The 25,926-nt window shown below is 43.0% G+C and overlaps 1 protein-coding gene across 1 annotated transcript in view; it reads right to left on the bottom strand.

Annotated features, from left to right (window-relative positions):
- CSMD3 (CUB and Sushi multiple domains 3) overlaps positions 1-25,926 on the bottom strand; it is an 819,154-nt gene that overhangs the window by 199,701 nt on the left and 593,527 nt on the right. The window contains exons 31-36 of the mRNA XM_084851442.1: positions 22,405-22,518; positions 20,606-20,701; positions 19,447-19,650; positions 9,976-10,100; positions 3,437-3,533; positions 260-364 (exon numbers count right to left, since the gene is read on the bottom strand). Coding sequence (XP_084707568.1) covers positions 260-364; positions 3,437-3,533; positions 9,976-10,100; positions 19,447-19,650; positions 20,606-20,701; positions 22,405-22,518 — 741 coding nt within the window. The remainder of the gene's footprint in view (positions 1-259; positions 365-3,436; positions 3,534-9,975; positions 10,101-19,446; positions 19,651-20,605; positions 20,702-22,404; positions 22,519-25,926) is intronic.

The following is a 25,926-nucleotide window of genomic DNA, read 5'->3' as shown; positions in this document are numbered from 1 at the left end:
ACAAACAAATTTGGAATATTTTATTGGGGAAATAATCTTTGTATTGACATGATTACCTTTGAAGGGCACCACTCCTATTTTACAGGTTGAATTACATGATTTACAGAAGATAAGAAGAGCTTAGAGTAAGACAGAAATAATAATTAGAAAGGTACTTGACTCCTAATACAGTTATGCTCACTCTGTCTACTAGAAATCCTATATGTCTCAAGAGCCATTCTAGAGCATAAAGTTGTAAGATATATTACAAGTACATTACCTGTGTACTCCAAATGAAATCCAGCAGCTGACACACTAATATCTGATTGAAAGTTTAGGTACAAGTTGTTAGATGTACTGTTGAGGAGTGGAGGTATAGTAGTTCCTGGGGGAAATAAAGATTGCAAATTATGATATCAGTACTACAAATAATCTAAGTTTTGTTGATTTATTCTCATTATGGGACTTCTATGATCATGCACTTCATCCCTACTTACCAGTGCCCCCACCAGGGTGCGAGCGGGGGTGCTGTCAGGGTCCTTGTCCTGCAGTGCAGCCAGCTGACCTCAGTGGCTACGGATGGCACAGGTGCCCAACTGCGTCCAGGAGTCTGGCAGACTCCCCCCCCCACTCGCCCCCCCCAATCCAACTCAACAAGCTGCTGCTCCTGCCTGCTGAGCCGCATGAGTGGCTGGGACTTACCAGACCCATCTGCTCATGCCTGGCAGCTGCCTGGCCTTTCAAGCTGCCATCTTTTATGCAAGATGGGGCTCTATATTTTCGTTTATTTACTGTTGCACACAATGGCAGCTGTAAAGGACCATTTCCACAACATTAGAGGCCTCTAATGTTGTGGAAATGGGCCTTTACGTTCACCACTGTGAGCAACAGTAAATATATGAAAATATAGAGCCCCATCATCTTGCATAAAAGATGGCAGCTTGCATGGGGGAGCAGGCAGCTGTGGTACACTCCCAGACAGTTCTCCGAACCCTCCAGGGACTTGTGCAGCCTGACTCACATGGGCGAGCATCAGTGGTGGCTACCCCAGTGAGTCCATCCATCCCTAGTTGCCACATGGCCATGCTATGGGCTGGGAGCACTGGTTAACTCCCAGGGGTGGAACCTGGGGGTGTTGACCTGGGAGGGAGAGTTCTCTCTTTGGTCTGTTTTTAGGAATTAAATTTGGCATCGCCAAGTGGCTTCATTGCCATCACCAATTTCCCTGCATGCACTATGTTCAGTGTTTTTTTCATCACTATGGGCAGAGACTAGATGCCAGTTGACAAGGCTGGAAGGAATACTTCCTGCACACTTGTTTGGTCTAGTCATTGCAGCATTTTGGCCTTAGTCACATACATTTTTGTTGGTTTGTCATTTAACTACTTTTTTTACCTCCATCACTACTTGTTCACTGAGCTGCTGGAGGCATTGGCCTGTTTCCATTTCAGGGATAAGCAGGGTTGGAGCTCTCCTGCTACTCATAGGGTGACCCTCATAAGGGATCTTGGGGTAGTGCTTCAAGGCCCTTGCTCAGCCTGGGGTCTTGCATACCTGGAGGGCCCACATCATCAGTTCATGTCATGGTGGTCCCAAAATTCCTGTCATCCTCAGTGTTACCCTAGTGCATGGACTGGGTTGAGAAATAGGGCCAGCAGTCAGGGTGCCTGACAACTGGATCCTTGCCCTCTGCTATGCCAAACCCTGTGAGGTGGAACCAATTAAACATATGGCCATTTTAACCCATTTCAGACTATGTGTAATCACTGCCCCCTGTATCACTGGTACAAATGAAATTTCGCATTAAAAAGTATCATTTTAACATTTTCCACTTAGCAGAGTGACAAGTTACCAGTACAAGGTAATAGTACTGTGCCACACATTCTCAGTTCTGAATTTTTGTTACAGTGGCAAAAAAACAACAACACCCATAGTAGCAAATGATTTATTTATTTATTTATTCACACTGATATACCACCTTATTTGCTTAAAAGTCATCAAGGTGGGCATCTCAGCATTCCAAGTAGAACACTGTAGCTACCAGGTGATTCTCAGTGATATATAAAAGGTAGACAACATAGCCCAGTTCTTTCAGTGATGGAAGGAACAGTATTCAAAGGAACGAATACTAACTTTCCATATCCAGTGTGGATGCATAATTGGTGTCAATGGACCTGTGCTAAAATCTATCATCATCAGCCCAACTTTTAGCACAGAGCAGCCAGGGGAACTTCTTGTCCTTTTAGCAACACAGCTATCCTAGTCACATATGGGCTGTTACGCCTCTTTGGCAGAGGCACGGTTCCCGGGGCAATTTGGAATTCAATGGAAGGGACAATGGGCTGAGCAATGTTGAGTAGGGGTGGACGGGCTCACCTCCGTCCGCACCACCAGGCGCTCACCAAGTCATTGCCAGCCGGCCAGCCCTGTTCAACTCCCTGGATGAGCCACTGCACAGTCCGCAGGTGCCCAGCGGTCACCTGACTCTCAGAGAGCCATCATTTTGTGAAAAAATGGCAGCTCACACTTTTCCCTAAATGTAATGTTGTGTACAGGGTGGCTGTAAAGGGGCCATTTGCACAACATTACATTTACAGAAACACTGAGGCACCATTGTGGTTTTAATGTTCTATATATTTTAAATTGTTTTATTGTGTGTTGTTTGGTTTTAATTTTTGTGAATCACCCAGAGAGCTTCGGCTATTGGGCGGTATAGAAATGAAATGAAATAAAATAAATAAAATTTTCTCGCAAAATGGCAGCTCTCTGAGGGGTCAGATGGCTGCCAGGCACTCGCAGACCAGAGTCAGTGCAGTGGCTTGGCAAACGGGATCCATGAGGCTGAGCGGGGGTGGGGGGGAATCCACTGGAGTCCACACACACCCCGACTCCTCCAACATCCCTAGGAGTGACAGGTCAAGGGAGAAGTTGACATATTGGTGACTGTGACTGTCAGTGCATTTTTGCACTCAGAAGGTTCTTCCTTAGACACTTTGGGAAATTATATTATTAGCATTCAACTTTCACCCCGGTTATATAGTACAAAAACCTGAAGACCCAATTGCTTTTTAAAGTCTAGTATTGGTAAATAAGATACGCCTTAGTTGACATATACTGTAAATATAATTCACACTACCCTGCACTCACAGTATACAGGATATATATGAGATATGCCACATCAGTCTCTTATAATATACGGGATATGTAGTTGCAGATGGTAATAAAATCTGTTTCAGTGCAGACACCAATTTATGGTAGTATTAGATAATGAAACCACCATGACTCTGACATGCAGTTTTAGTCTCTAACTTGTTCTGAAAGATGATGTATTTCAACACCTTCATGTATTACATGAATGCGATTCAAGATACTTTATAGCTGGCATCTTCAGAAATGGCACAGCTTGATTGTTTATCATAAAATCGAGTAGAGAAATTTAGCCATTCTTTCCATTCACCTGAATAGCTTCCAAGCCTTGGAGCATTATTATCAGCACCATCATAAAAATCCAAAGAGTCCCAGTTATGCTCTGTTGCAAAACTTATAACTTGTACCTGTGAAGAAGAAGAAGAAAATAACAATAACAAGAGAATAAGTAGTTCCTCTGCTTGGCATTAAGCCCCTAGAAAAGAGTGCATATTAGATTAGAGATATCACTGGAATTTAAGCATGTTTTAATTGAGTACTGGATTTCACCCATCTCTTTCTGTATGTCCCATCTTGTATGTGTAATCTTGTAATTACAACTGACTTTTTTCACTTTCTGTATCTGCAAGTAGAGAAGTAGTTGTAAATAACTATGACTGCCATTGACAAAAGTCAATGAGCCGTCTATAACAATGTGGTATATAGGCATATATTTAAAAGCTATTGTAGGAAAAAAAATCAAGCTTTTTAATTATATATATATATATATGGTTCTCTGTTGCAAACTATTTTGAAATGAAACTTCACACCAATTCCATATTCTATAGTTTCCCCAGATTCACAACTGTATTAAAAAGCCTATTCTAAACAGACATCATTTTCACAGGAACTGAATGTTGCCACTGCCAATGAAAATTGGGTTCAAGTAGCAAAAAGTGTGTTTTGCTAACTGGAACCCACCAAAGTAGATCTATTTATGCATTTATGTATTTATAATATTTATATACTACCCTTCATTATCAAATCACAGGGTTGTATTCAAAATTCATTAAAACAAATAATTAAAATAAAATGCAAAGATAAAATCGAAAGAAACATGGACTCTGCTAAGCTGGGTATTAAAAATAGCAAATGCCTGAGTAAACCAATGTGTTTTCAACAGGTGCTGAAACTCCATCAAGGATGGTACCTGTCACACTGCCGGAGGGGGGGGGTGAATTCCAAAGGTGGGGTAGCACAGTAGAAAAGGTGTTCCCCCTGGTTGCCATCTGATGTACCAGTGTGCAGGCAACGAGTCAACCAGGAGGTTGTCAGTGAATGGGCAGGTTGATACGGGAGAAGGATGCAGGGGGCTACCATGGTGACTTAACTCCATTCCCTATGGCACCACCCTGTACCCTATGAAGTATGAGGATGCTTGCTAATGAAAGTGATCAGACATCAAAAATTATTGCCCTGTATGAAGGAGGAATTAGATGCTTGGTGAAAACATGGGATTTCTAAACACATATTCGTTGAGCAAACATAGGATTTGTGCATGGGAGAAGCAATAGAAAGGAAGGTATGCTTCAGTCTTAACTTGCCCATACACACACACACACACACACACAAACACATATATATATATATATATATATATATATATATATATATAATCTTTGCAACCTCTTTCCCTGGCCACTCCCCCACTGGCCTGGACAGCATGTCTGGGAACCCACTTGGAAAGGAGGAAGTTTGCAAAGAAAAAGCAATGGGGGTAGGGTTAAGCCATCCCACTTTTCTGCCACAAATGCTCTCCTGCCCCCAAAATGCACATCAATGGCAGGCAAGTTTTAGAATTCCGTCTTTGCTATCAAATCTCTAATGCCACCAGGAATGATGGAACTTGCCCAATTTTCAGAAGGTGACAGCTGTTGTTTAGAGATAAAAAGAACAAAAGAAAATTTACAGCATTCCTGTCCCAAGAAAGAGAGAGGAAAGGTGATCAATACTACATTCTTCCTAAGAAATGGGGAAATAACCAAAATTGAAAAGCTGTAGATGCAGATTTGGACTGATGTGTGGCAATTATTGTATTTACAGACCAAGGATGAACAGATCGCTTTCTGAACAACCAGCTGGTGACCTCGTAACTGGCTTTAAAGGATACAGATACCATGTTTATTCACATCACTGGTTTATTACTATTTTTAAAGGGGGGGGGGACTTTGCAAAGGTACTTTTGTACAAGCGTGCATATGTGTAATGGGGGAAAGTGCTCTCATCCCTGCTCTAGTTGTTTTTATAATGGGTATAAAGGCAAGCCCATAAAGCTCGCTAAGTCATACTTTTTTTTCTATAGCATGAACTCTGGAATAGGAAGAGAGAGCTACTTAACCAGATATTTCTCAGCGAGAACAAAAATATCGCTTTCTGAAAATGTGTGCGTGTGATTGTGAGCTCTTCAGATCATGTCATTACCTAGAGTTTCAACTACACAAACGTTACGGCACATTGGAGGTGGGGTGTGCATGTGGGAAACTGGCCATCTCAATATTATATATGAACCTGCTTTATACTTACTTAAATGATTGGTTCATATGATCCAGTACTATTCACTTTGACTGCCAGCAGCTCTCTGGCTGTGATCCTTCCTAGCCCTGCTACCTGAGATCCTTTTAAACAGAATTAACAGTGATCAAATTTGGGACTCTCATGATGCACAGTATGTGCTTTACCACTGAGCCATGGCCACCTTCCCACCTTAAGGGAAGGGATTATGACAAGGTTATTGTGGAAGACAATATGGGAGAACGATTGCAAAACATACAGTACTTTATAGAGTTTGTTTATTTATTTATTTATTTATTTATTTATTTATTTATTTATTATATTTATTTATATCCCGTCTTTTCCCCAATACTGGGTCTCAATAGTTAGCCCGTAATAATCCAGGGATTATGAACTCACCAGTTCATTATAATTCTGTCTCAATCAAAAGAGTTAATGACACCACTGGCTTGTCCTTTAGAACAAACTGCATACTACTGTTAACCATTATAAACTCAAATTCAGCTGTGTATCTTTGCTATTTATTTCATATTGATAATTTTATTTCAAAAAAGGATTTTTATACATTAGATAACAATCACATTCCTAAAAAGAAATTTTTATTTTTTAAAAAATCCAACGTTTCTGTAAGCACTTATATGTATATGTTTTCTATATGTGTATGTATATAAGATTTGGACTTGTACAAAAATGAGGCCAGTCTAGTCAAGTTATCTCATAGGCACTCCAAACTGGCCTCAATGAATTCTTAATCTGGCATCACAGTGCTGAATGATGTCTGATAAAGTCCTTACCCCCAAGTTTGTGCTATTGAGCATATCATAAATTCTCTGTGTTATTCCAATATTCAGTTTCTATGTGTTAACCACAGGATACAGGGTGAGTTAGGTCAGGAGTGAGGAACCTAAGGCTCAGGAGCCAGATCTACCCATTCTGGGCTCTGAATCTGCCCCCCCCCCAGGTTTCCCCAGATGGCCACACCCCCTTTCCCCCTACCACCAATCACATAGCCAACCTTTTTTCTCCAAGGAAACCAAGCCATATTACATGATCCTCCTCCTCTCCATTTCATCCTCACAACAACCCTGTGAGGTAGATTAGGCTGAGAATCAGTCACCCAGTGAACTTCATGGCTGAGTCGGGACTAGAACCCAAATCTTCCAAGCCCCAGTCCAACACTCTAGCCACTACACCACACTGGCTCTCCCCTTTTTTTAGAAAAAAGGGAATTGCTTATAACATTTTTATTTCTTGGCTGAATTAGATTACATTTCCAATTATATTTGCCCCTTCTGAAGGAACCTACCCTGTCAAGTTTTACATGAATAAGTGCAGGGATGTTTGTGCAAGAGCTGCCTTTACATTGTGAGAGTATCGAAAAAAGGACATGGTTATCATCCCCCTATGTTACTTGAGGACTATTCTTCTGACAATGATAGGCATCATAGAGGTGGTGTCAAGTGAGAAAACTGCAAAGATCCAGAAGGATAGGTGCAGTGGTTTATGTGGAATGGGAGGTCTCACATTTGATGAGAGGAGTGAATCACTTCTCCTTCCCTCCCCTTGTGGTTTTTTGGGGCAATTTGTATGATGATGGCACAGTTCATAGAGGTGTCTCCAAGCAATAACCATGAAAACTTTCAGAAGGATACGTGCAGGGGCTAGGGAGTCATGATGACTGAAAAGCCGTTTAAGGTGTGTGTGTTTTTGGCTGCCGCCATTTGCGTCCCATATTTTGGCACGTCTTAGTCTACGTCAAGATTTACGTAGACTAAGATGTGCCAAAATAAGGAACGGAAATGTCGGCGGCTGTGGCCGCCGCCATTTGCGTACGCATGGTGTTTTTTTTTTTAAGTCAGACGTGATAGGCTACGTAAACATTTATGTAGCCTATCATGTGTTTTTTTAAAAACCTAGCCGTGATAGGCTACATAAATCTTTACATAGCCTATCATGTCTTTTTTTTTTTTTTAACTGGAAATGGCGGTGGCGGCAGCCGGTCGGAAGACCGGCTGCCCCCACCGCCGCCGCCAGGAAGATCCACCTTAGGTAAGTCTCATCCCGGGGGGGGGGTGGCAGACCGTTCCACCACTGATTTCGGGGGGGCAAATGTGCTGGCATTCGGCCTCCCCAAGATCCGTGGCGGAATTCTCTGACATCCCTAGTAGGGGTGTATGAAACCCCACTTACCTGTGTCCATGGGGGGTCCGCCGGGGGGGAGGTGATCCATTCCTCTCCCCGGAATCCTCGATGGGGGGGGAGGCGACCTGTTCCTCCCCCCCGGAATCCTCCCCAGCCAGCTCCGCTCCGCGGCGAGTCCGTGGAACCGCCAGCCGGGGCTGCCGGCAGCAGGACTTCCGCCCGCTGTGGGGCTGCGGCCGCAAATGGCGTCCCACGTAGGGGATGCCATTTGCATCCCTGCTTTGCCGTAATAGGCTATGTAAATATTTATGTAGCCTATCATGAAAAAAGTAGCGACGCAAATGGCGTACAGGACACCATTTGCGTCCCTGCTCTCTGCCATATATTTTTGCCATATATCTTTGCTATATAAATATTTACATAGCCTATCACGGCTAAAGTGGCTATGCAAATGGCATCCGCTATGCAGGACGCCATTCGCGGCTGCAGACCAGACGGCAGGCAGCAGCGGCTGGTTCCGGACCCACCGGACGCAGGTAGAAGCCGGTCCGCCAAGACTTCACAGTGTGGCGGGGGGGATTGCTCCATTCACTGGAATTCAGCCTCACTGGAGTCCACGGTGGAATTCTCCGCCATCCCTAGTTGTATGCAAAGGATGGAGGGGGTTTCCTCCAATAGCAAGAACTTTCTCCATTGGAGAAAGAAAAGCTTTGAATACTAGGGATGGGGGAGAATTTCTCCTCGAAAATTCGGGGGGCCGAGTGCCAACGCATTCAGTCCTCCGAAGGTTCGGGGAGAAATTCTCCGCCCCCCCTGCCCCCCCCGGGATGGGACTTACCTTTTACGAATGTCGCTCCCGGCGGCGGGTCCCGGCGGCGGTTCGGCAGGTCTTCGTCAGGGACGGGGGCAGCACCCGGTCTTTCGACCGGCTGCCGCCACTGCCATTACAAGAAAAGTTAAAAAAAACCAAAAACGCCCCTATGATAGGCTACGTAACGATTAACGTAGCCTATCATGGCTAGATTTGCAAAGTCAGCAGTGATAGGCTATGTTAATCGTCACATAGCCTATCACGGGTGACTTTGAAAAAAAGAAAAGCGCGTACGCAAATGGCGGCCCCCATAGGGAGCCGCCATTCGCGTTCCTTATTTGGTCCCGTTGCCCTGCGTTGCCCTTATTTTATAATAGCGTTGCCCTTATTTTCGCCGTAGTCTACGTAAATCTTTACGTAGACTACAGGGACCAAATAAGGAACGCGAATGGAGGCTCCCTATGGGGGCTGCCATTTGCGTACGCACTTTTTTTTTTTTAAAGTCACCCGTGATAGGCTATGTGACAATTAACGTAGCCTATCACGGCTGACTTTGCAGATCTAGCCATGATAGGCTACGTAAATCGTTACGTAGCCTCTCACGGGGCTTTTTTTTTTTTTTACTTTTCTTTTGAAGTTCGCGGCCAGGGAGACGGGGCGCTTCTCCCTGGCCTGAATTTCGGCCGGGCGAGGCGGGAAGACACCCCCCCCTCGCATGAACTTCGGGGGGAGAAGCGACGCGCCTCCCCCCCACCGCAAAAAAAGCTGTGGGACAAGGTAAGTCCCTTTCGTACATCCCTATTGAATACATACAACCCAATGTGTTAGTGTATGAAAAACAGACGTATTTAAATTTTCACATATTTTTATTGTAAATGTTGTTCAGATCTGTACAGACTGTAATATACCTCTTTAACATACTAAAAGGAATATTACCGAACAGAAGTGTGTGTCTCAGTAAATTCTTCCAGAATGAATTATGTATCTAATCCTAGGGATGGCACAGGCTCCCACCTCAGTCCGGGATTCTGGTGGACTGCCCGCTCCTCCAGGCCACTCCCGCCGAGCTCTGTCCCCGCTCAACCCCTCCCATGCTCACTGAGCCGCCTGCAACTTATCTGGGCCCTGTTCTCCTCTGTTGCAATTGTAATACTGTACCCACAGGCTATATGCAAAATGGTGCCGTGAATCTTGCGTATATGGGTGATTCACAGTGCCATTTTATGTCTATACCTATGTGCACAATTTTCAATTTGTTTGATCTTTTCATGCCCTGAGCTTTTTTTTGGGAGGGGGAGGAATGAGAGCCTATGGAGATAAAAGAAGAAAATTACATGTCTTCTTACTTGAATTCCAGCTCCTTCTGGCACCGTGATCTTCCATACACAATTCAGATTGTTGTCATAAGGCTCAGGGTAGCCAGGTGACAAAATGGTCCCTTTGCGCTTAGTTAAAATTCCTCCACAGGGCACTGGAAGCAAACACATAAAGCATAAAGAGGTTTCCTAGTACATCAAGCATCAGAGAAGAGATAAGTTGTAATAAAAGCGGATACAATTACAAACATGATAGATCTGAATGGTTATACAATATGATTCCATAGTTCAAGATAGCCTTGGGGGATAGAAAACCCAGCATTGCACCTTACACTCCCTGCTTTAAAAGACTGAAAACAAATGAAAATATATTAAATGACTATTTGGGACAAAAAATACAGTGTAAAGATTTTGAATAAGCCTACTTTATATTTTAGATTTTTTTTAAAAAAATGAAGAAGTTACTCAGAATGTTAAGTGTGCGTATGTATGTGTGTGTATGTATTATGTATATTTACGCACACGCATGCACAGACGCACGCACACACGCACGCACGCACACACTGCCTATCCTGGTTTTGATGCTATGTTAAAGGATTTAACCAGCACTTATACACTTGATAAATTTATGCAGTAGCAAAATATGGCATCTGTATTCAAGAAATACCTCCTCCTCCTCCTCCCAAATAATACATTCCACAGACAGTGACATTCTGCAGATTGTGGAATCAATAAGCATAATGGCAAGAAGGAATGGAGAAATATACCATCTATTGCTATGCAAAAGTTAATATCAGTGTCTTCCTTTATACTCGTCATTTTGGAGACCCTTCGGTTGGTGAAATCCCTGTGAGTCTGATACAGCTGGATCAGCAAAGGCACGTGTGTGTGGAACAGGGGTGGGCAAACTCACCCCATCTCGCGCCGTGCACTGCTTGCTGTACCCCCACTGGTCGTACAGCAAGCCACCAGGCACTCTGCACGTGCCCAGCAAGCAGCCAGCTGCTGTCTCGCCAAGCCGCCATTTTGCATAACAAAGGCAGCTCATACATTTTTGTAAATAATAATTTACACAGATGTCAGCCATAAAGGGGCCATTCATGCAACATCACAGGTGAAATGGAACAAAGAAGACAAGGACAAATAATGCTTCCATTAAAATTATTTTTTGTTTGTAAATATAAGCCACAAGCAGGAAGGCAGGGATGGGGAAAAAGGGACGCTCAACCTTGCTAAAATTCTCCCAACTTTACTTCAAAGCTCAGTTTGGCTCAGTTTGTGCAACTGGGAAAAGTGCACATTTTCCAACCACTGACCATAGTGCAAAAATTAATAAATGCACAACTTTAAAAATGCATAATTTAAAGTGTGCATTCTTAAAAGTGTGCATTTTTAAACTACACATTTCCCCCATTAAAGTGTGAAAATGTGAATATTTAAAAGTGTGCATTTTAAGTTGTGCATGTTTAAAAGTGTGCATTTTTTAATGTGAAGTTTGTAAACATAAATTTGTGTTAGATAGGGATGTGCGAATCCCTTACCTTGCTCCACTGAGGGGCATCCGCAGTGGGGGGGAGGCGCTCCGTCCCTCCCCCCGGAATCCTTGATGGGGGGGAGGCGCTCCGTAGCTCCCCCCAGAATCCTACCCGGCCGGCTCTGCTCTGCGGCCAAGCCACGGAGCTGCCAGCTGGCTCCGGCCGCCCACAGCTGGACATCCGGCCATTGGGCAGCCCTGCAGGGATGCAAATGGCGGCTGTCATAGCTGCCGCCATTTGCGTCCCTGTATTGAGCTGTGATAGGCTATGTAAATATTTATGTAGCCTATCACGGCAGGGGGAAAAAACCCAGCGTATGCAAATGGCGGTAGCCGCCGCCATGTGTGTACGCTGGGGTTTCCTCCCCCCTGCCGCGATAGGCTATGTAAATACTTATGTAGCCTATCATGGCCTCCGTAGGGACGCAAATGGCGTCCCTGCATTGGCCGTGATAGGCTACGTAAGTATTTATGTAGCCTATCATGGCTTGAAGAGGAGGAAGCGAATGGCGGCTGCAGGACGGCCTCCATTCACAAAACAGCACAGATAGGAGCAGGTAAGAGCTCCATTTCACATGTCTTTTGTGGGTTGGGGGGGCGGGGACTTTGGTCCGTGATGGATTTCGGGGGGCCGAATGCACTGGCATTCGGCCTCAACAAGATCCATCGCGGAATTCTCTGACATCCCTAGTGTTAGAGCCTTTGCAGTGTGTACTCACCAGACAAAGACTCAATCTCCAAATCAATAGGCATTATTATGCAGAACAGCCAGTCTTTCAACAGTTCAGATTCTAGTACTTAACTCAACTGTCCTGGCCCTAATTAGCTTACTTGAAGATAGGGATGCCTTGGGAGTAGGGATGTCAGAGAATTTTGCCACGAATCTCAGGGAGGCCAAATGCCAGCACATTTGGCCCCCTGAAATTGGTGGCGAAACGGTCTGCCCCACGCCCACCCCTGGGACAGGCCTTACCTTGGGCGAATCCTCCTGGTGGCGGTGGTTTGGCGGTGGCGGCTGCAGAGGCCGGTCTTCCGACCAGCTGCTGCCGCTGCCATTTCCAGTAAAAAAAAAACCCAAAAATGAGATAGGCTACGTAAAGATTTATGTAGCCTATCATGGCTAGATTTAAAAAAAATACCGTGATAGGCTACGTAAATGTTTACGTAGCCTATCAAGGCTGAGTAAAAAGAAGAAAAAAAAACGCGCATACGCAAATAGCGGTGCCCATGGGCGCCACCATTTGCGTTCCTTATTTTGGCATGTTTAGTCTACGTAAACATTTACGTAGACTACGGTGAAAAGAAGGGGAACGCAAATTAGAGATGGCGGGGAATTTCTCCACGAATCTCGGGGAGGCCGAATGCCAACGCATTCGGCTCCCGAAATTGGCGGTGAAATTCTCCGCCCCCCCGCGGATGGGACTTACCTCTGGCGAATGTCCCTCTCGGCGGCGGGTCCCGGCGGCGGTTCAGCGGCGGTTCGGCGGGGGCGGCAGCCGGTCTTCTGACCAGCTGCCACCGCCATTACAAATAAAGTTGAAAAAAAAAAACATGATAGGCTACGTAACGATTAACGTAGCCTATCACGGCTAGATTTCCAAAGTGAGCCGTGATAGGCTACATAAATCGTTACGTAGCCTATCACGGGTGACTTAAAAAGAAAAAAAAGCGCGTACGCGAATGGCGGCCCCCATAGGCAGCCGCCATTCGCGTTCCTTATTTAGTCGCTGTAGTCTACGTAAATGTTTACGTAGACTACGGCGAAAATAAGGGCAACGCAAATAGCGTTGCCCTTATTTTCGCCGTAGTCTACGTAAATCTTTACGTAGACTACAGCGACCAAATAAGGAATGGGAATGGTGGCTCCCTATGGGGGCCGCCATTATCCGTACACTCTTTTTTTTTTTAAAGTCACCCGTGATAGCCTACGTGACGATTCACGTAGCCTATCACGGCTGACTTTGCAAATCTAGCCGTGATAGGCTACGTGAATCGTCACGTAGCCTATCAGGGGGCGTTTTTTTCTTTTCCTTTCATTGCAATGGCGGCGGCGGCAGGACCAGGCACCGGGAGGGACATTCGGTGAAGGTAAGTCCCGTCCTGGGGGGGGTGCGGGGGGCAGGGGGGGTGCGGAGGATTTCTCCCCAAAACTTGTTTGGGGGGCCGAACACGTTGGCGCTCGGCCCCCCGAAGTTTCGGGGAGAAATTCTCCGCCATCCCTTCTGTAGCCATGAAATTAAAAGAAGCTTGCTCCTTGGGAGGAAAGCTATAGCAAACCTAGACAGCACAGTAAGAAGCAGAGAAATCACCTTGCCGACAAAGGTTCGTCGGCAAGCTATGGTTTTCCTTCCCAATAGTAACGTATGGCTGTGAGAGCTGGACTATAAGGAAGGCTGAGCGCCGCAGAATTTATGCTTTCTAGAGAAAGCTATGGTGCTAGAGAAGGCTCTTACGAGTCCCCTGGACTGCAAGGAGGTCAATTCAGTCAATCCTCAAGGAAATCAACCCTGACTGCTCATTGGAAGGACAGATACTGAAGCTAAAGCTCAAATATTTTGGCCACGTAATGCGAAGAGAAAACTCCCTGGAAAAGACCCTGATGCTGGGAAAGACTGAAGGCAAAAGGAGAAGGGGACAGCAGAGGATGAGATGGCTAGATAGCATCACCGATGCAATGAATATGAACTTGAGCACACTCCGGGAGAGAGCGGAGGACAGGAAGGCCTGGCATGTTATGGTCCATGGGGTCACGAAGAGTTGGACACGACTTAACGACTTAACGACTGAACAACAACAACAACAACAACAACTTGAAGTTTGCTTTGAGAGATGCACTACAGTTGGATAGAAAGTTGCTGCAAATCTAACATTACACATTTAGCACAGGACTAGAAAGGCTTCCTCCGTCCCGCCCTCAGGGAGGGTCTGCCCCCAAAGATCTCCTGTGCTGGGCTAATCTGGGAGAACACCTTAATTCTTTTGTTTGCTTTACTCTCTTAGAGCGGTGTCAGGCCCATGCAACTGTCAAGTCCTCCCCGTCCCCTCCTGTAAATTTCTGAATTACCACAGAGGGAGAAACAACATCTATGTCTGGCTCTAACTGATTAATGAACCCTTGAGAAGATTCCTCTCTATTTCCTGGAGTACCTTGAGGAATTTATTCCCCTGCTCCTTGGCTCACCTCTTCTTCTGACTCTGGCTCTAATTCTGATTCTGATTCCCCAGTCCTCCACAGGAAGTCTGGGCCCAATCTTGACAGTTTGGGAATTTGTGAATATTTTAGAAGAACATGCACGGCGATTTACATTCAGGGTTGTGAATGGGGCATGTTTGAATGATCTGCTAACTGAAATGAAATTCTTCCCTACAGGAAGGCACTCAGAGTGAAGGAAATGGAGTGCAGTCAAGCTGTGCTGTGCTTGAGGCCCCATGCAAGTGAACCGTTAGTGCGATTCTCCAGTGCTTGGGTGATGTTTCCACTACCTCATCCCATGCTCCTAAAATCCATTCAGTTTCACATCTGGAATTAACCATTTAACTATAATTAACCATTTGTAATTACAATTCTCAAGAAGGAGAAATCTCCCTGGCAAATAAAAAAATCAATGCTAATCAAGTGTTTAGTCACTGTCTACCTGGTAGACTAGTATCTCTTGGGTTAAAACCCAAGGTTTTGCAGTCTGGGCAATCCTTTAAATATTTAACTATAATAAATTTGATGAAGCCAGGGACTTAATATAGTTTATGATAGGGATCCAGAATAGCACTCTGATCAGGTAGAAAGCCTTACATTATCATCTTAGATCTGGTAAAAAATGAGTTAAGTTGTTCAACATTGAACCCAGTGTTGAGATTAGAAGGCAGCGGGGGCTGGATCTGGGTCAACAATTTCCTCACAAATGCATAAAGTGCTCACAGCTTAAAAACATGGCCTATTATTTTAGTCTCAATGCAGCCCCATTTGTTGAAATGGAAGTTAAATGTACTTTTGTTGTCGTTGGTATCAATGCCTAGTTATATCACCCTGCGAGGTTGCTCACAATAGTAAAGCATTGAAAACAAAATAAATAAATTGTGTACACATTTGTATCACAAACACAAATTAAATCAGCTGGATCCAACTAACCCATTGTTCAACCCATGGAAAAGCTGCCCTTGATGCGATTAAAAGCTTCGCACTGACTGAACAGGTAGGCAGCAACCTTCACTGATCCTCCCCTTTTCCTCCAGTGCTCTATCCCCCCCTCCCATACACACACTCCAAATTGGCTCCAGAGGGCTGAGGAAACCTCAGGAACAGGGGGAAAGTGTTGCTGGTGCTGGGGACTGCAAAGGAAGAGAGATGCAGCAAAAATCACCTCTTCATCTTCATCCAGAGGGTGCATTCTGAGCAGAATTCTGCTCATGGACATTGCCAATGGCAAAATGAAACTCTGTCTGGATCCAGCCCAACGACAGTAATAACAGATATAAACAGAAAGGATTCAGATGGGTACTGCATTGATATTTGATGCTAAACATGAATGATACTCACGGTCAAAAAACTAGACATTCTAATCTAATCGCATTAGCCTGTCATCTAAATACAGACACTCTGCTGGTATTTTAATGGCTTGAAGAAATGATTGATGAGAAGTTTTATCAGTACCATTAGAACCAATACATCACTCTGGTGGAACAACATTATCAAGTCCTTGAGCTCATTTCATTAGACACAAATATGAGGGCTCAGAGAGTATGTAGAAGAAGGAAACTTATCTGAGTAATGAATATAGTAGCTACATTTTGTAGTGCATATAACTGATAGGATCTGTCAGGGACTACATGAATAAACTAAAGGTCAGTGTCACTTAAACTGTTTAAATAATTACTGGTAAAAGCAAGAGCAGACACAATGAGTGATAGCTCATATCTGTAAGGAAACATTGAGGCATTTGCTAGAGACCTATCACAATTTAAAATGTTCATGTCTAGCATTTCAATTATTAACCTGATATTGTTCAGTGCAGTTTTAAGCTCATGCATATTTATGTCCCATATGAGAAGAGTGATGTGCACTAATAAAGATAAACTAATGCTTTTGGCTCACAAACCTGCCTCGGGCCAAAACCACCTTTAAACAATTATTTATTTATTTATTTATTTATTTATTTATTTATTTTAGTGTATAAGCTTGGGTAGCATACATGCTAAAAGTTCAAAATCACAATTACATAAATACCATTATAATGCAGTGAAAAAAGAAAAGAGCAACCTACCTATATAATCAAGACAAATCACTTTTAAAAAGACAGCAGGAGATTAAAACACCACAGCACAGCACATTAAAACAGAGAGCAAACAAGTTTTTTTAAAAAATCACGGAACTAAAATAATACTGAAGCATGACATAATAAAGTTTTAAAGGGCCTGGGAAAATAAGGTTTTTGACTGGTGCTGAAAAGACATTAAAGCAATGGAGGCTGTAGGCTCCGATTGCAGTGAGGCTGTGGATCCGATCTGGGTTACAGTCAGAACCAGTCAGAGATCTAAAGGAGCTACCCAATGTTCTGATCACAATCCCCAAAATGGATTCAGAACCTTGAACAGCTCCTTTAGAGTTCCAACTGGTTCTGACTGAAACCCAGAGCAGATCCACAGCCCCGCTGAAATCGGGGCCTCCAGCCTCCACTGCATTGAAGTAGGCAGCTGATGCGCATCTCTGGGGAGAGCATTCCATGACTGTGGGGCCATTGCTATGAAAGCCCATTCTCTCATAGTAATCCACCCTACCTCTTTTGATGGGATTCAGGAGCGCCTCAGCCAATGAATATCAAGGCACAGGTATATGTAGGATCCTTCACATACACCCAAGCTGTGAAGGGCTTTAAAGATTAAAATCAGCACTTTGAATTGGGCCTGGAAACCATCAGATTTCTCCCATCCTTTTTTACATTTATAAATGGCTCATAGATATTCCCGGGGGGGGGGGGGGCAGCCAATAAGACTTGTCAACAAGAAAACCAAAACAAACTTCTTTTTTTCAAATGTTGCATGCTAAGGAAAGGGTGGGGGTGGGGAAAGTCAGGTGAATAATTTTTAAAACTTTCTAACCAAATTTCAGCGCAGAAGACTAAAACAATTAAAATTAAATATAATTTGAATCATAGAATAGTAAGGTTGGAAGAGGCCTACAAGGCCATCAAGTCCAACCCCCTGCCTATCCAATGCAGGGCAGGAGAAGCACAGAGGAGATGGTTCCCTCTGCCCTTCTCCTGCCCTGCATTTGTGGCTAGACAGACGATTTCAGCTGTCTAGCCGCAGGAAGGAGGAGAGAGGGAGGAGGCTGCCAGACAACACATAGGATGTGTTGTACCAGCATTTCCGCCTTCCCTGTCCCAGAATGCCCCCCGGAACACCCCATTTTGGCCACTCCACACTCCTCTTGCGAGCACGGAGAGTGGGGCCATTCCGCACTGCCTGCAAGGCAACACAGAAGGCGGGGGGAGGTCTTTTCCCAGAAACCCACATATCCTATGGCTGTCTAGCCACTGACTAGCAGCCATAGGATTGCTCCCTCCGATGGTCAAAGCAGTCACAACACAACAATGCTCAGCGCAGAATGGTTCTGGGATGTAAAACTACTCATATCCCTGTCTCAACAGTGTTGCTGGTATAAGCACAGGACCAGAGTTTGGCGGACCCTGACCCCTAGATATTGTGGGGACTTGCAGAGGTTAGTAGGATGGTGTGTGCGTGTGTACACAGTGCCTTGCGAGTTGCAATACCATGCCACAACACTGCGTACAGGATTTTCAGCAGATAAGGAGAACAAAATGGAAATGCAATAAAACCTGATATTGCTCCACAAATTCCTGGAAGTAAGAAACTTGTGTGCTGAATGAATTTTCAAGGAGGCACAAAATAAGTTGAAAGGTTGCACTTAGCATAAAATATGGTATATGTCAATTGGGGAAGGTATTAACTGGCACTCTAAAGCAGGGGGATTTTCCCCACAATTTTTATTGAATGGTAGAATTGATGGATTTGGTGAAGGAGTAGAGGACATTCTTGCAATGGGTTGGGTCCAATTTAAGTTGGTCACTCTTCATTTCCATTGAAATCAATGGAGCTTGTTAGTCATGACAAACGTAGTCTGGATCCAACCAGTTGTATGCATATGACATTATATCATGAAGAAACACAAATACCTTCAAGTGTAAGAGCAAAATTTAGCCAAGATACAGAGAGCGTATTATACATCCCAGGAAGTAAAAAGCTACATGGACAAATATAAAATTGACCTAACCTTGTTTGGTAATAATTCTTGAAAATAGATTTGAGGGATACTATTTGTTCACAAAGAATATTATGTAAATATTATAGTAGCGCTAGCATATAAAGATGATTAAAGGGCTGAATGAACAAGTGCATCTTATCTTGCAAAAGAAAGATTGTGAAAATAACAGCTATTAAAAATATTGTGAAAAGTAGTGATAACATATAGAATGTTATTAGTACCATAGACAGGAAGGATATAACAAAAAAGATAAATGGTGAGCTGCTGAACAAGCTATTTACAGTCAATCCAGTAAATGCCAACTCAGAAGTAAGCCCCACAGAGTTCAATGGGACTTCCTCCCAGATTGCAGCCTTAAAAGAAATGTGAAAAGTTCATTGGAAATCTGTAAAAAGAGGTATTCAAGATCTTGTGGGTTTAGTGAGTTTATACCAATGATTCTGTGTAAATGATATTGCCCCAAATATGTTAGGATAAAATGAAAGAGAACTAAATCAACTTCTACAGAAGATAATGGATTTTTTCCCCGCTGATCTGAAAAAAAACGTATGCGATAACATTCTGTGTAGAACAGAAAGTCAGAAAGATATATGTGCTGGGTGCAATAATTCAGCAGTGGCTTCAGACTTCATAATACTTCATTAGACAATAACGAGATCACTTCAAAAATATAGCTTTAACTACTCACCAACACATGTAGGAAGGGAATCATTCCACTGTGCCAATGCATTGGGCACTGTGTCACATCTAATTGCTATTGATCCATAGAGGATGTAGCCTGGATTACACTCGAAAAGAACCAATGAACCAACTGCAAACTCATTTCCAATCCTTTTTCCAAATCGTGGTTCAGGCACCGAACTACACTGTGTCGCACTTGTTCTTGGAACCGCTAGAAAAACAGAAGAAATGGTGTGTACCGATTATTCATGGTGGAAAAAATGTTATTTTCATCTGTACGCACTTTTAAAATACCATATAGGGTATTGATGTAGTTTCTGAATGAATGTCTTTCTCAGGAGTGGTCTGAGCTTCTAAAATTTAAAGTTAAATTAAGGTTCTGATTAGATGACAGAGTTACCACTCTGAGCCCTTCGCAAAATTACACTGGGATTGCAATGCTTTATTCAACTAATATACTGACATCAATTCATATTGCTATGATGGGTAGATATTTAAATTTGTTGACTATGATTTTATGAATGTATGCTTTCCTTGTCAGATTGATATTTAAATCTTATAAAAAGATGGAATTACAGCAGCAAATGTTGGCATGCAATCATTTAATTGTCTGATCCTTAAAAGAGGTAAACAATGTAAATCAAATGAAATATCTTAATAATTAATTGCAAGGTTACTGATACAGCTCAATATAATATTGTCTATAGTCATACTGATAAAGAAATACATATTTGAGCAGAGGGATAGATGTAACATTAATAGGACAGATTATAATGAAAATGGGGGAAAGCTTTTCTTTCTTTCTTTCTTTCTTTCTTTCTTTCTTTCTTTCTATTTGTAGCTGTGTTCTTTTTCCTCCTACAAGTTTGAAACCCTTCTTGGGCTTTCTAAATATTTACTTTTAGATTTATGTATAGTTATGTCTTCCTAAGAAGTGCTAACAACAAGCTGAAGGATCCAAAATATACAGGCATATGGAAATATGACAAACAGCCAGATGGTCCTTTCCCTATCTATATTTGACACTTTTTAATCTCTGCTGTGTTAAATACAAGTCTGAACTATATTTTTAAAGGAAAGTCATTAAAATATAAAAGCAGAATGGAAGATGAGAGATTAGCACACAGAATTAACTGAAGCATGATTAAGGCACTTGTGTCTCATACCTTGATACACAAAGTGAAATCCTTTAGCTGTTACCGGTCCAACTGAAGTAAATCGGATGGTAATCTGGTTCCCTGAGCTCAAGGGAAGGGATTCTCCTACTCAAGAAAACAAACATTGTATCTCAGTATCCATTTTCTGCCAATAGTCGTAAACTACTGGTTGTAGTAGTGCATCTGAGAAAGTGGGCCACAAAAGCTTTTTCCACAATAAACGTATTGTTAAAGTGAGATTAAAAAACAACAACACCCAAAACTTGTGTGTTTTTGCTACAACAATCTATCAAAGCTGATGTAATGATTATTGTATGCTGCTAAAATTAATTTGGTGTACTTTTTAGAAAATGGGGGTATTATACTTACCAGAAATTCCTGTTCTTGAGGAAGATAGGGGAGAAGACACTATCCTTTTGGCATATCCCCCCCACTAGCTGGGAGGCAGGCCAACCTGTTGGTTGACTCCTCTTTGGAAAGGATCTCCAACTTCCCCAGACCAGGGAAGGGATGGGCCCCTTCTTCACAGTATTGCACATGCAGGGTTGGTGGTGGTATTTTTTGAGTAAGGCTCACTCTCTGCTGAAGGCTAGGGGTGACAGGGGGCAAATCTTCCACCTTACAGCACCGCAACAGCTGTCCATCTTCAGCCCTTGCACACAAATGATTATTACTTCCCACCCACACCCCTCTTAGTATGTGGGGAGGAAGGGATTCCAAGGAAAAGCTGCAGTTAGTGGCTGCACAGTTAGCCTTTCCTCTGGGCCTGGCCTTGCTGCACACTGTGCAAGTTGCAAACCAGCTGGAGCCAAGACTCTTGGCACCTCACACTCATTTCCTGCTTCCTCTCCCTGCCCATCATGGTGCACCTTTTCCTCCAAGTTGGGAAAAGAAGCCAGGCCTCCCTTGCCATTCACCCCACAGTCATACACTGCCCTCCAGGCTGAATTGTGGTCAAGGTCGACAAATGAATAATAAAAAATAACTAGCCCAAGCCAGGGGTCTTCCAGTCTTTCCTGCTTTTCCCTTTCTTCTGGGGATGACTGTAGAGGTCATATTTAGGCAACAGGAACCTTCTATTCATGGAAGGCAATAGAACCAGTGGTGGATCTTTTCTGATTTCCCCCTTCCTCTTGGAGTTTGCTCTATTCCCTCTCATACCGTTCTGGAAGATTCCCCATCTCTCCAAGGCAGCTTTTCAGGACACACAGGGGATAACAGGAACAAGGAGTAATCATGAAGATCACCTCTGCCTCATTTCTTCCAGCAGAATGGGAGCTCCCCTAAGCATTGCTCTGGATCCAAACCACAGATTGTGGCTTGGATCTAACAAACTTTGAGTGGAACTCAGCTTGCATGGGGCTTTCTGACCTCCCTGACAAGGTAATCCTGAAAGTTGGTTGGGGGCAGACTTGGGAATAGTGTGGAAATATGGACATGAAAATGGGAACTGCAGATGAAATTGAAACTTGATGGACACCACCTCCCCTGGTGCAAGCACATGTGTTTTTCACTCGTGTTAAGGCCCCTTTGGATCCATCTCTAGTTTTGGTCAGGCTCCTATTACTAACCTAAATGAAAATAATCACAAAGTACGTGTTATGCTGAATGCATACCATGTGGCTACATCTTTGGTTTTCCTTTAATTAATTACAGTCAAGGCGGGGGGCGGGATTGTTACTGGAGCCACAGCACAGGATTTTAACCCATCTCCTTCACTTTAAAAACCAACAATCTATCTATACCATATCCGGTATAAATATTTTTTCAATAAGTAATAAAAGCATGACAGTTCAGTTTTGAGATACCTGAGTGCGATCCTGAGAGAGAAGATAATAAAGACGATTGTTGAGTTGGGCCATCATATACTTCAACCACGTCATGGAGTGATGTCTGGAAAAATACAAACTGGCCAAAAACCACTAGACATAAGAGCAAGAAAAAGAAAAGAAAAAAGGGTAGGAGTGGGGGAAATGAAAATAATAAAGTATTTTTTTTTCATTTTCTGACCATGCATACAACTAAATTATACTCAGTTATCTGCTACCATTCCTTATCATAATAAGTTTAATGAAATATTACTTCTTCTATTCAACTGGATGCAAGATTGGGTGTACTGAAGGTGATTGCAGGGCTCAGTTGGTCCAACAAGTTCTGTAGATTAAAAATACTGGAAGGGCATTCTGGAAACAGGTGGAGGGAGAACAACAACTAGGATGTCATCCTGTTATCACCACACACTGCTGCACAACGATACCTTTAGACTTTCTGCAGTGCCCAGTATGACACAGGAGCTTGGTTATAATGGAGAGCCAGATGTGAATAAACAACAGAGTCTTTCCTAGAAACATATATTTGTTTTATTTATTTATCTGTGGTATTTATATATTGTTGAATAGAACAACATCTCTCAGTGGTTCACAATATCAAAATGCAACATTAAAGTCACAACATTAAAACACAGCATTAAAAACACTACGAACTACAGTAAAAAAAAATAATCAAAGAGGAGTAAAATGGAGTGGCATAATTTATAGCCCAGGGAAAGCCTGGGTGAACAGGTGTGTTTTCAGGAGGTGTTTAAAAGATGTCACATTTTCTGCCTTCCAAACTGCACAAGGGAGGGTTTTCCAGATGGTAGGTGCCACTACAGAGAAGGCCCACCATCTGGGTACTTCACAGTGACATTCCATTCATTTTGGAATGACCAGCAAGCAGCAAGGCCTCCTCTGCTCATCTTAAAGGACACCCATATAAGGGAAAGTGGTCTGCTAGGTAGTGATGTACAATCCCCAGACACACTTTCCGGTCTGGGGGGGGGGTGTTCGTAGAGGGGCCATCCATGCCGCTCAGGACCCCTCAAAATCCTCTGGAGCTGCTCCAAGTCCAGGGCAGTTAATGGAGCAGCTCTCTGGCCCCCTATACAAGGCAATACGCTAATGGTGGCTGCCATTAGATTATCGCTGGGAAAAATACAGATGCAAATGGCATATTGTACGTCACTTGCAGCTGTAAAGTGCTGATTTTGACCTAAATACAGCTGTGAACAGCTGCAATCAAAGTCAGGGCTTTTTGGCTGCAAGTGGTATCCAATACACTATTTACATCTGTATTTTCCCCTGCAATAGGCTAGTGTATTCCATTATTGCTGATTAGCCTATTGGAAGTTCTATTAACTACAATGTGGGGTCAATAAAATGAAACTTCAGGAATGAAACTACAATGAGGGGTCAATAAAATGAAACTTCAGGAAAGTGAAAATTATGTGAAAAATTATGTGGGGTCAATAAAATCTGATTTTAAGAATAACAGTGCATCAGGATTTGACATCCCTGTAGTGCAGAAATACAATGAAGGGCGATGTTTCTTTCACACTTCACAGGTTTCTATACTGCTGAAATGTGTTAACTATGGGGAAACGGGGTAGAAGTGGGAGGCAGCAAAGAGTGAAGCTCCATGATGGGGAAGGAGAGAGAAGGTCAGCTGGGATTAGATTACACATTGAAAGTATCTCTGCAAGGACCTGGGAGAGCAGACCATCATGGAAAGAAAGATATGTTGACTATTTATGGCCACCCCAACTAAATAAAGGGAGCTTTGAAGCAAGGAGGTGGGGGGCATTTTTTTCTGCTGTCTCCCAGGCCAGTGATAAAGTAAACGTTGCCACACAGAGGTTGTGAGTGGATGTGGCAGACCCAGCTAGTTCTCCTCCTGAGGCCAATTCAGAAGGGTTCTGTAGAGGTAAGGCCACAAAATTTACAACATAGAAGAACTATTTTAAATTTGTGCGTATGTTCCACCAAATAGTCTGGTTTTAGTTATGATTTTATCCCTTTTATATAGGGTGGTCATGTGTCCTACTTTACATAGAACAACCCTCTATTCAAAAGTGTTAAAGGGCTTGCCCAGTCTAAGTCTGGTTTAGAGAGAAAGAACAATCAGAAGAGAGAGCAGGGGCTTTGATGTTATCCATCATACCCATCAACAGTTAGCAGCTGGGTAGCAGGCAGAGCAGGGCACAAAGGTCACCTGGTTAGACTCCTCCACTATGGTGAGACTTATTCTATTTCTATTTGAATTCTAGTAATTATCTGCAAATCTGCATCTACATATATAAGTTAAAAGATGTATTTTATTTATGTACATCTCTGTCTTCCTTTGCCTTCGTGTGTGTGTGTGTGTGTGTGTGTGTGATGATGCATTTCCTCTTCTTCGATGCTGTTTAAGTGGCCACTCTACTTTTAGATAAGTCACCTTGACACTTTTAGCTGGAAAGAGAGGTAAAATGTTGTTGTATGAATGAATAAATATTCTAAGATACTCTTCACAGTCTTTTCAAATAGGAAACAACATATTCCAATGGATCCAGACACAACGGGTCCTTGTGGAGGATTCACATGGCCATGTTTCAGGGAAAAATTCGCAATGCAGATTATATTATGATTACTACATTTATATCCCAACTTTTTTCCTCCTGCAAGGAACATCTTTCTCTCCATTTTATCCTCACAACAACCTTGTGACTGAGATAGGTTAGGCTTAGTGTTAGTGACTGGCCCAAAGTCTCCCACTGAGCTTCATGGCCAAGTGGGGAATAGCATGCAGATCTCCCAAGTTCCAGTCCAACACCATAACCGGTACAAGACACTGGCTGTTGTTGTTGTTGTTGTTGTTGTTAATTTCCCCCTAAAGACTAGCAATTTTCAGGGACTAGTAACTCATAACCATATCACATGGGAGAAATTTCACAAGAGCAGCTTGTCATGTGAAAACTACCCTGGTGACTTTTCTAATCCAAAATGAGTGTGGATCAACTCCTACTCATTCCCAAAGAGGAAACCTTCTACATATAGAGATATGGGTTCTTTTCTATGTTCATTTTGTGAAGTTTCCTGCAGTGAACATCTGCCATTAGTATTTGCATTGCATACCCAGAATATCATTGCATTAGAGGAATCAAAAATCAAAGGACAGATTCCTCCACAAAATGAATTGTTGGGTGCTATGTGTTTCTATATGCCATTTTCCACCTGCTATAACTAAAGAAGCAAATACATTCTTATAGAAGTGAGGCTCTATCTATCCTATGCTTTTGGACTGCAAAGAACCATTTTAATTTCAAAAGCCTTTTGAATTTCAGGGATCTTTCTGGAGTGGAAGCCAAGAGAGGAATATCAGTATCACCTAACTGAACACTCAGCGTCTGTGAAGAAAGAAGAGTAACTTTGAAACTGTCAGCTAATCACTTAGTGGACATTTTGGGACTGTTCCTATATTATTTATTTGTTTGTTTGTTTATTTATTTATTTATGGCATTTATATCCCACCTT

Source organism: Heloderma suspectum, chromosome 4 (assembly GCF_057233095.1).
Source record: "Heloderma suspectum isolate Gila_16-S chromosome 4, 16-S_ref, whole genome shotgun sequence".
Classification (NCBI taxonomy): domain Eukaryota; kingdom Metazoa; phylum Chordata; class Lepidosauria; order Squamata; family Helodermatidae; genus Heloderma; species Heloderma suspectum.
This window is presented reverse-complemented; position numbering and strand designations above follow the sequence as displayed.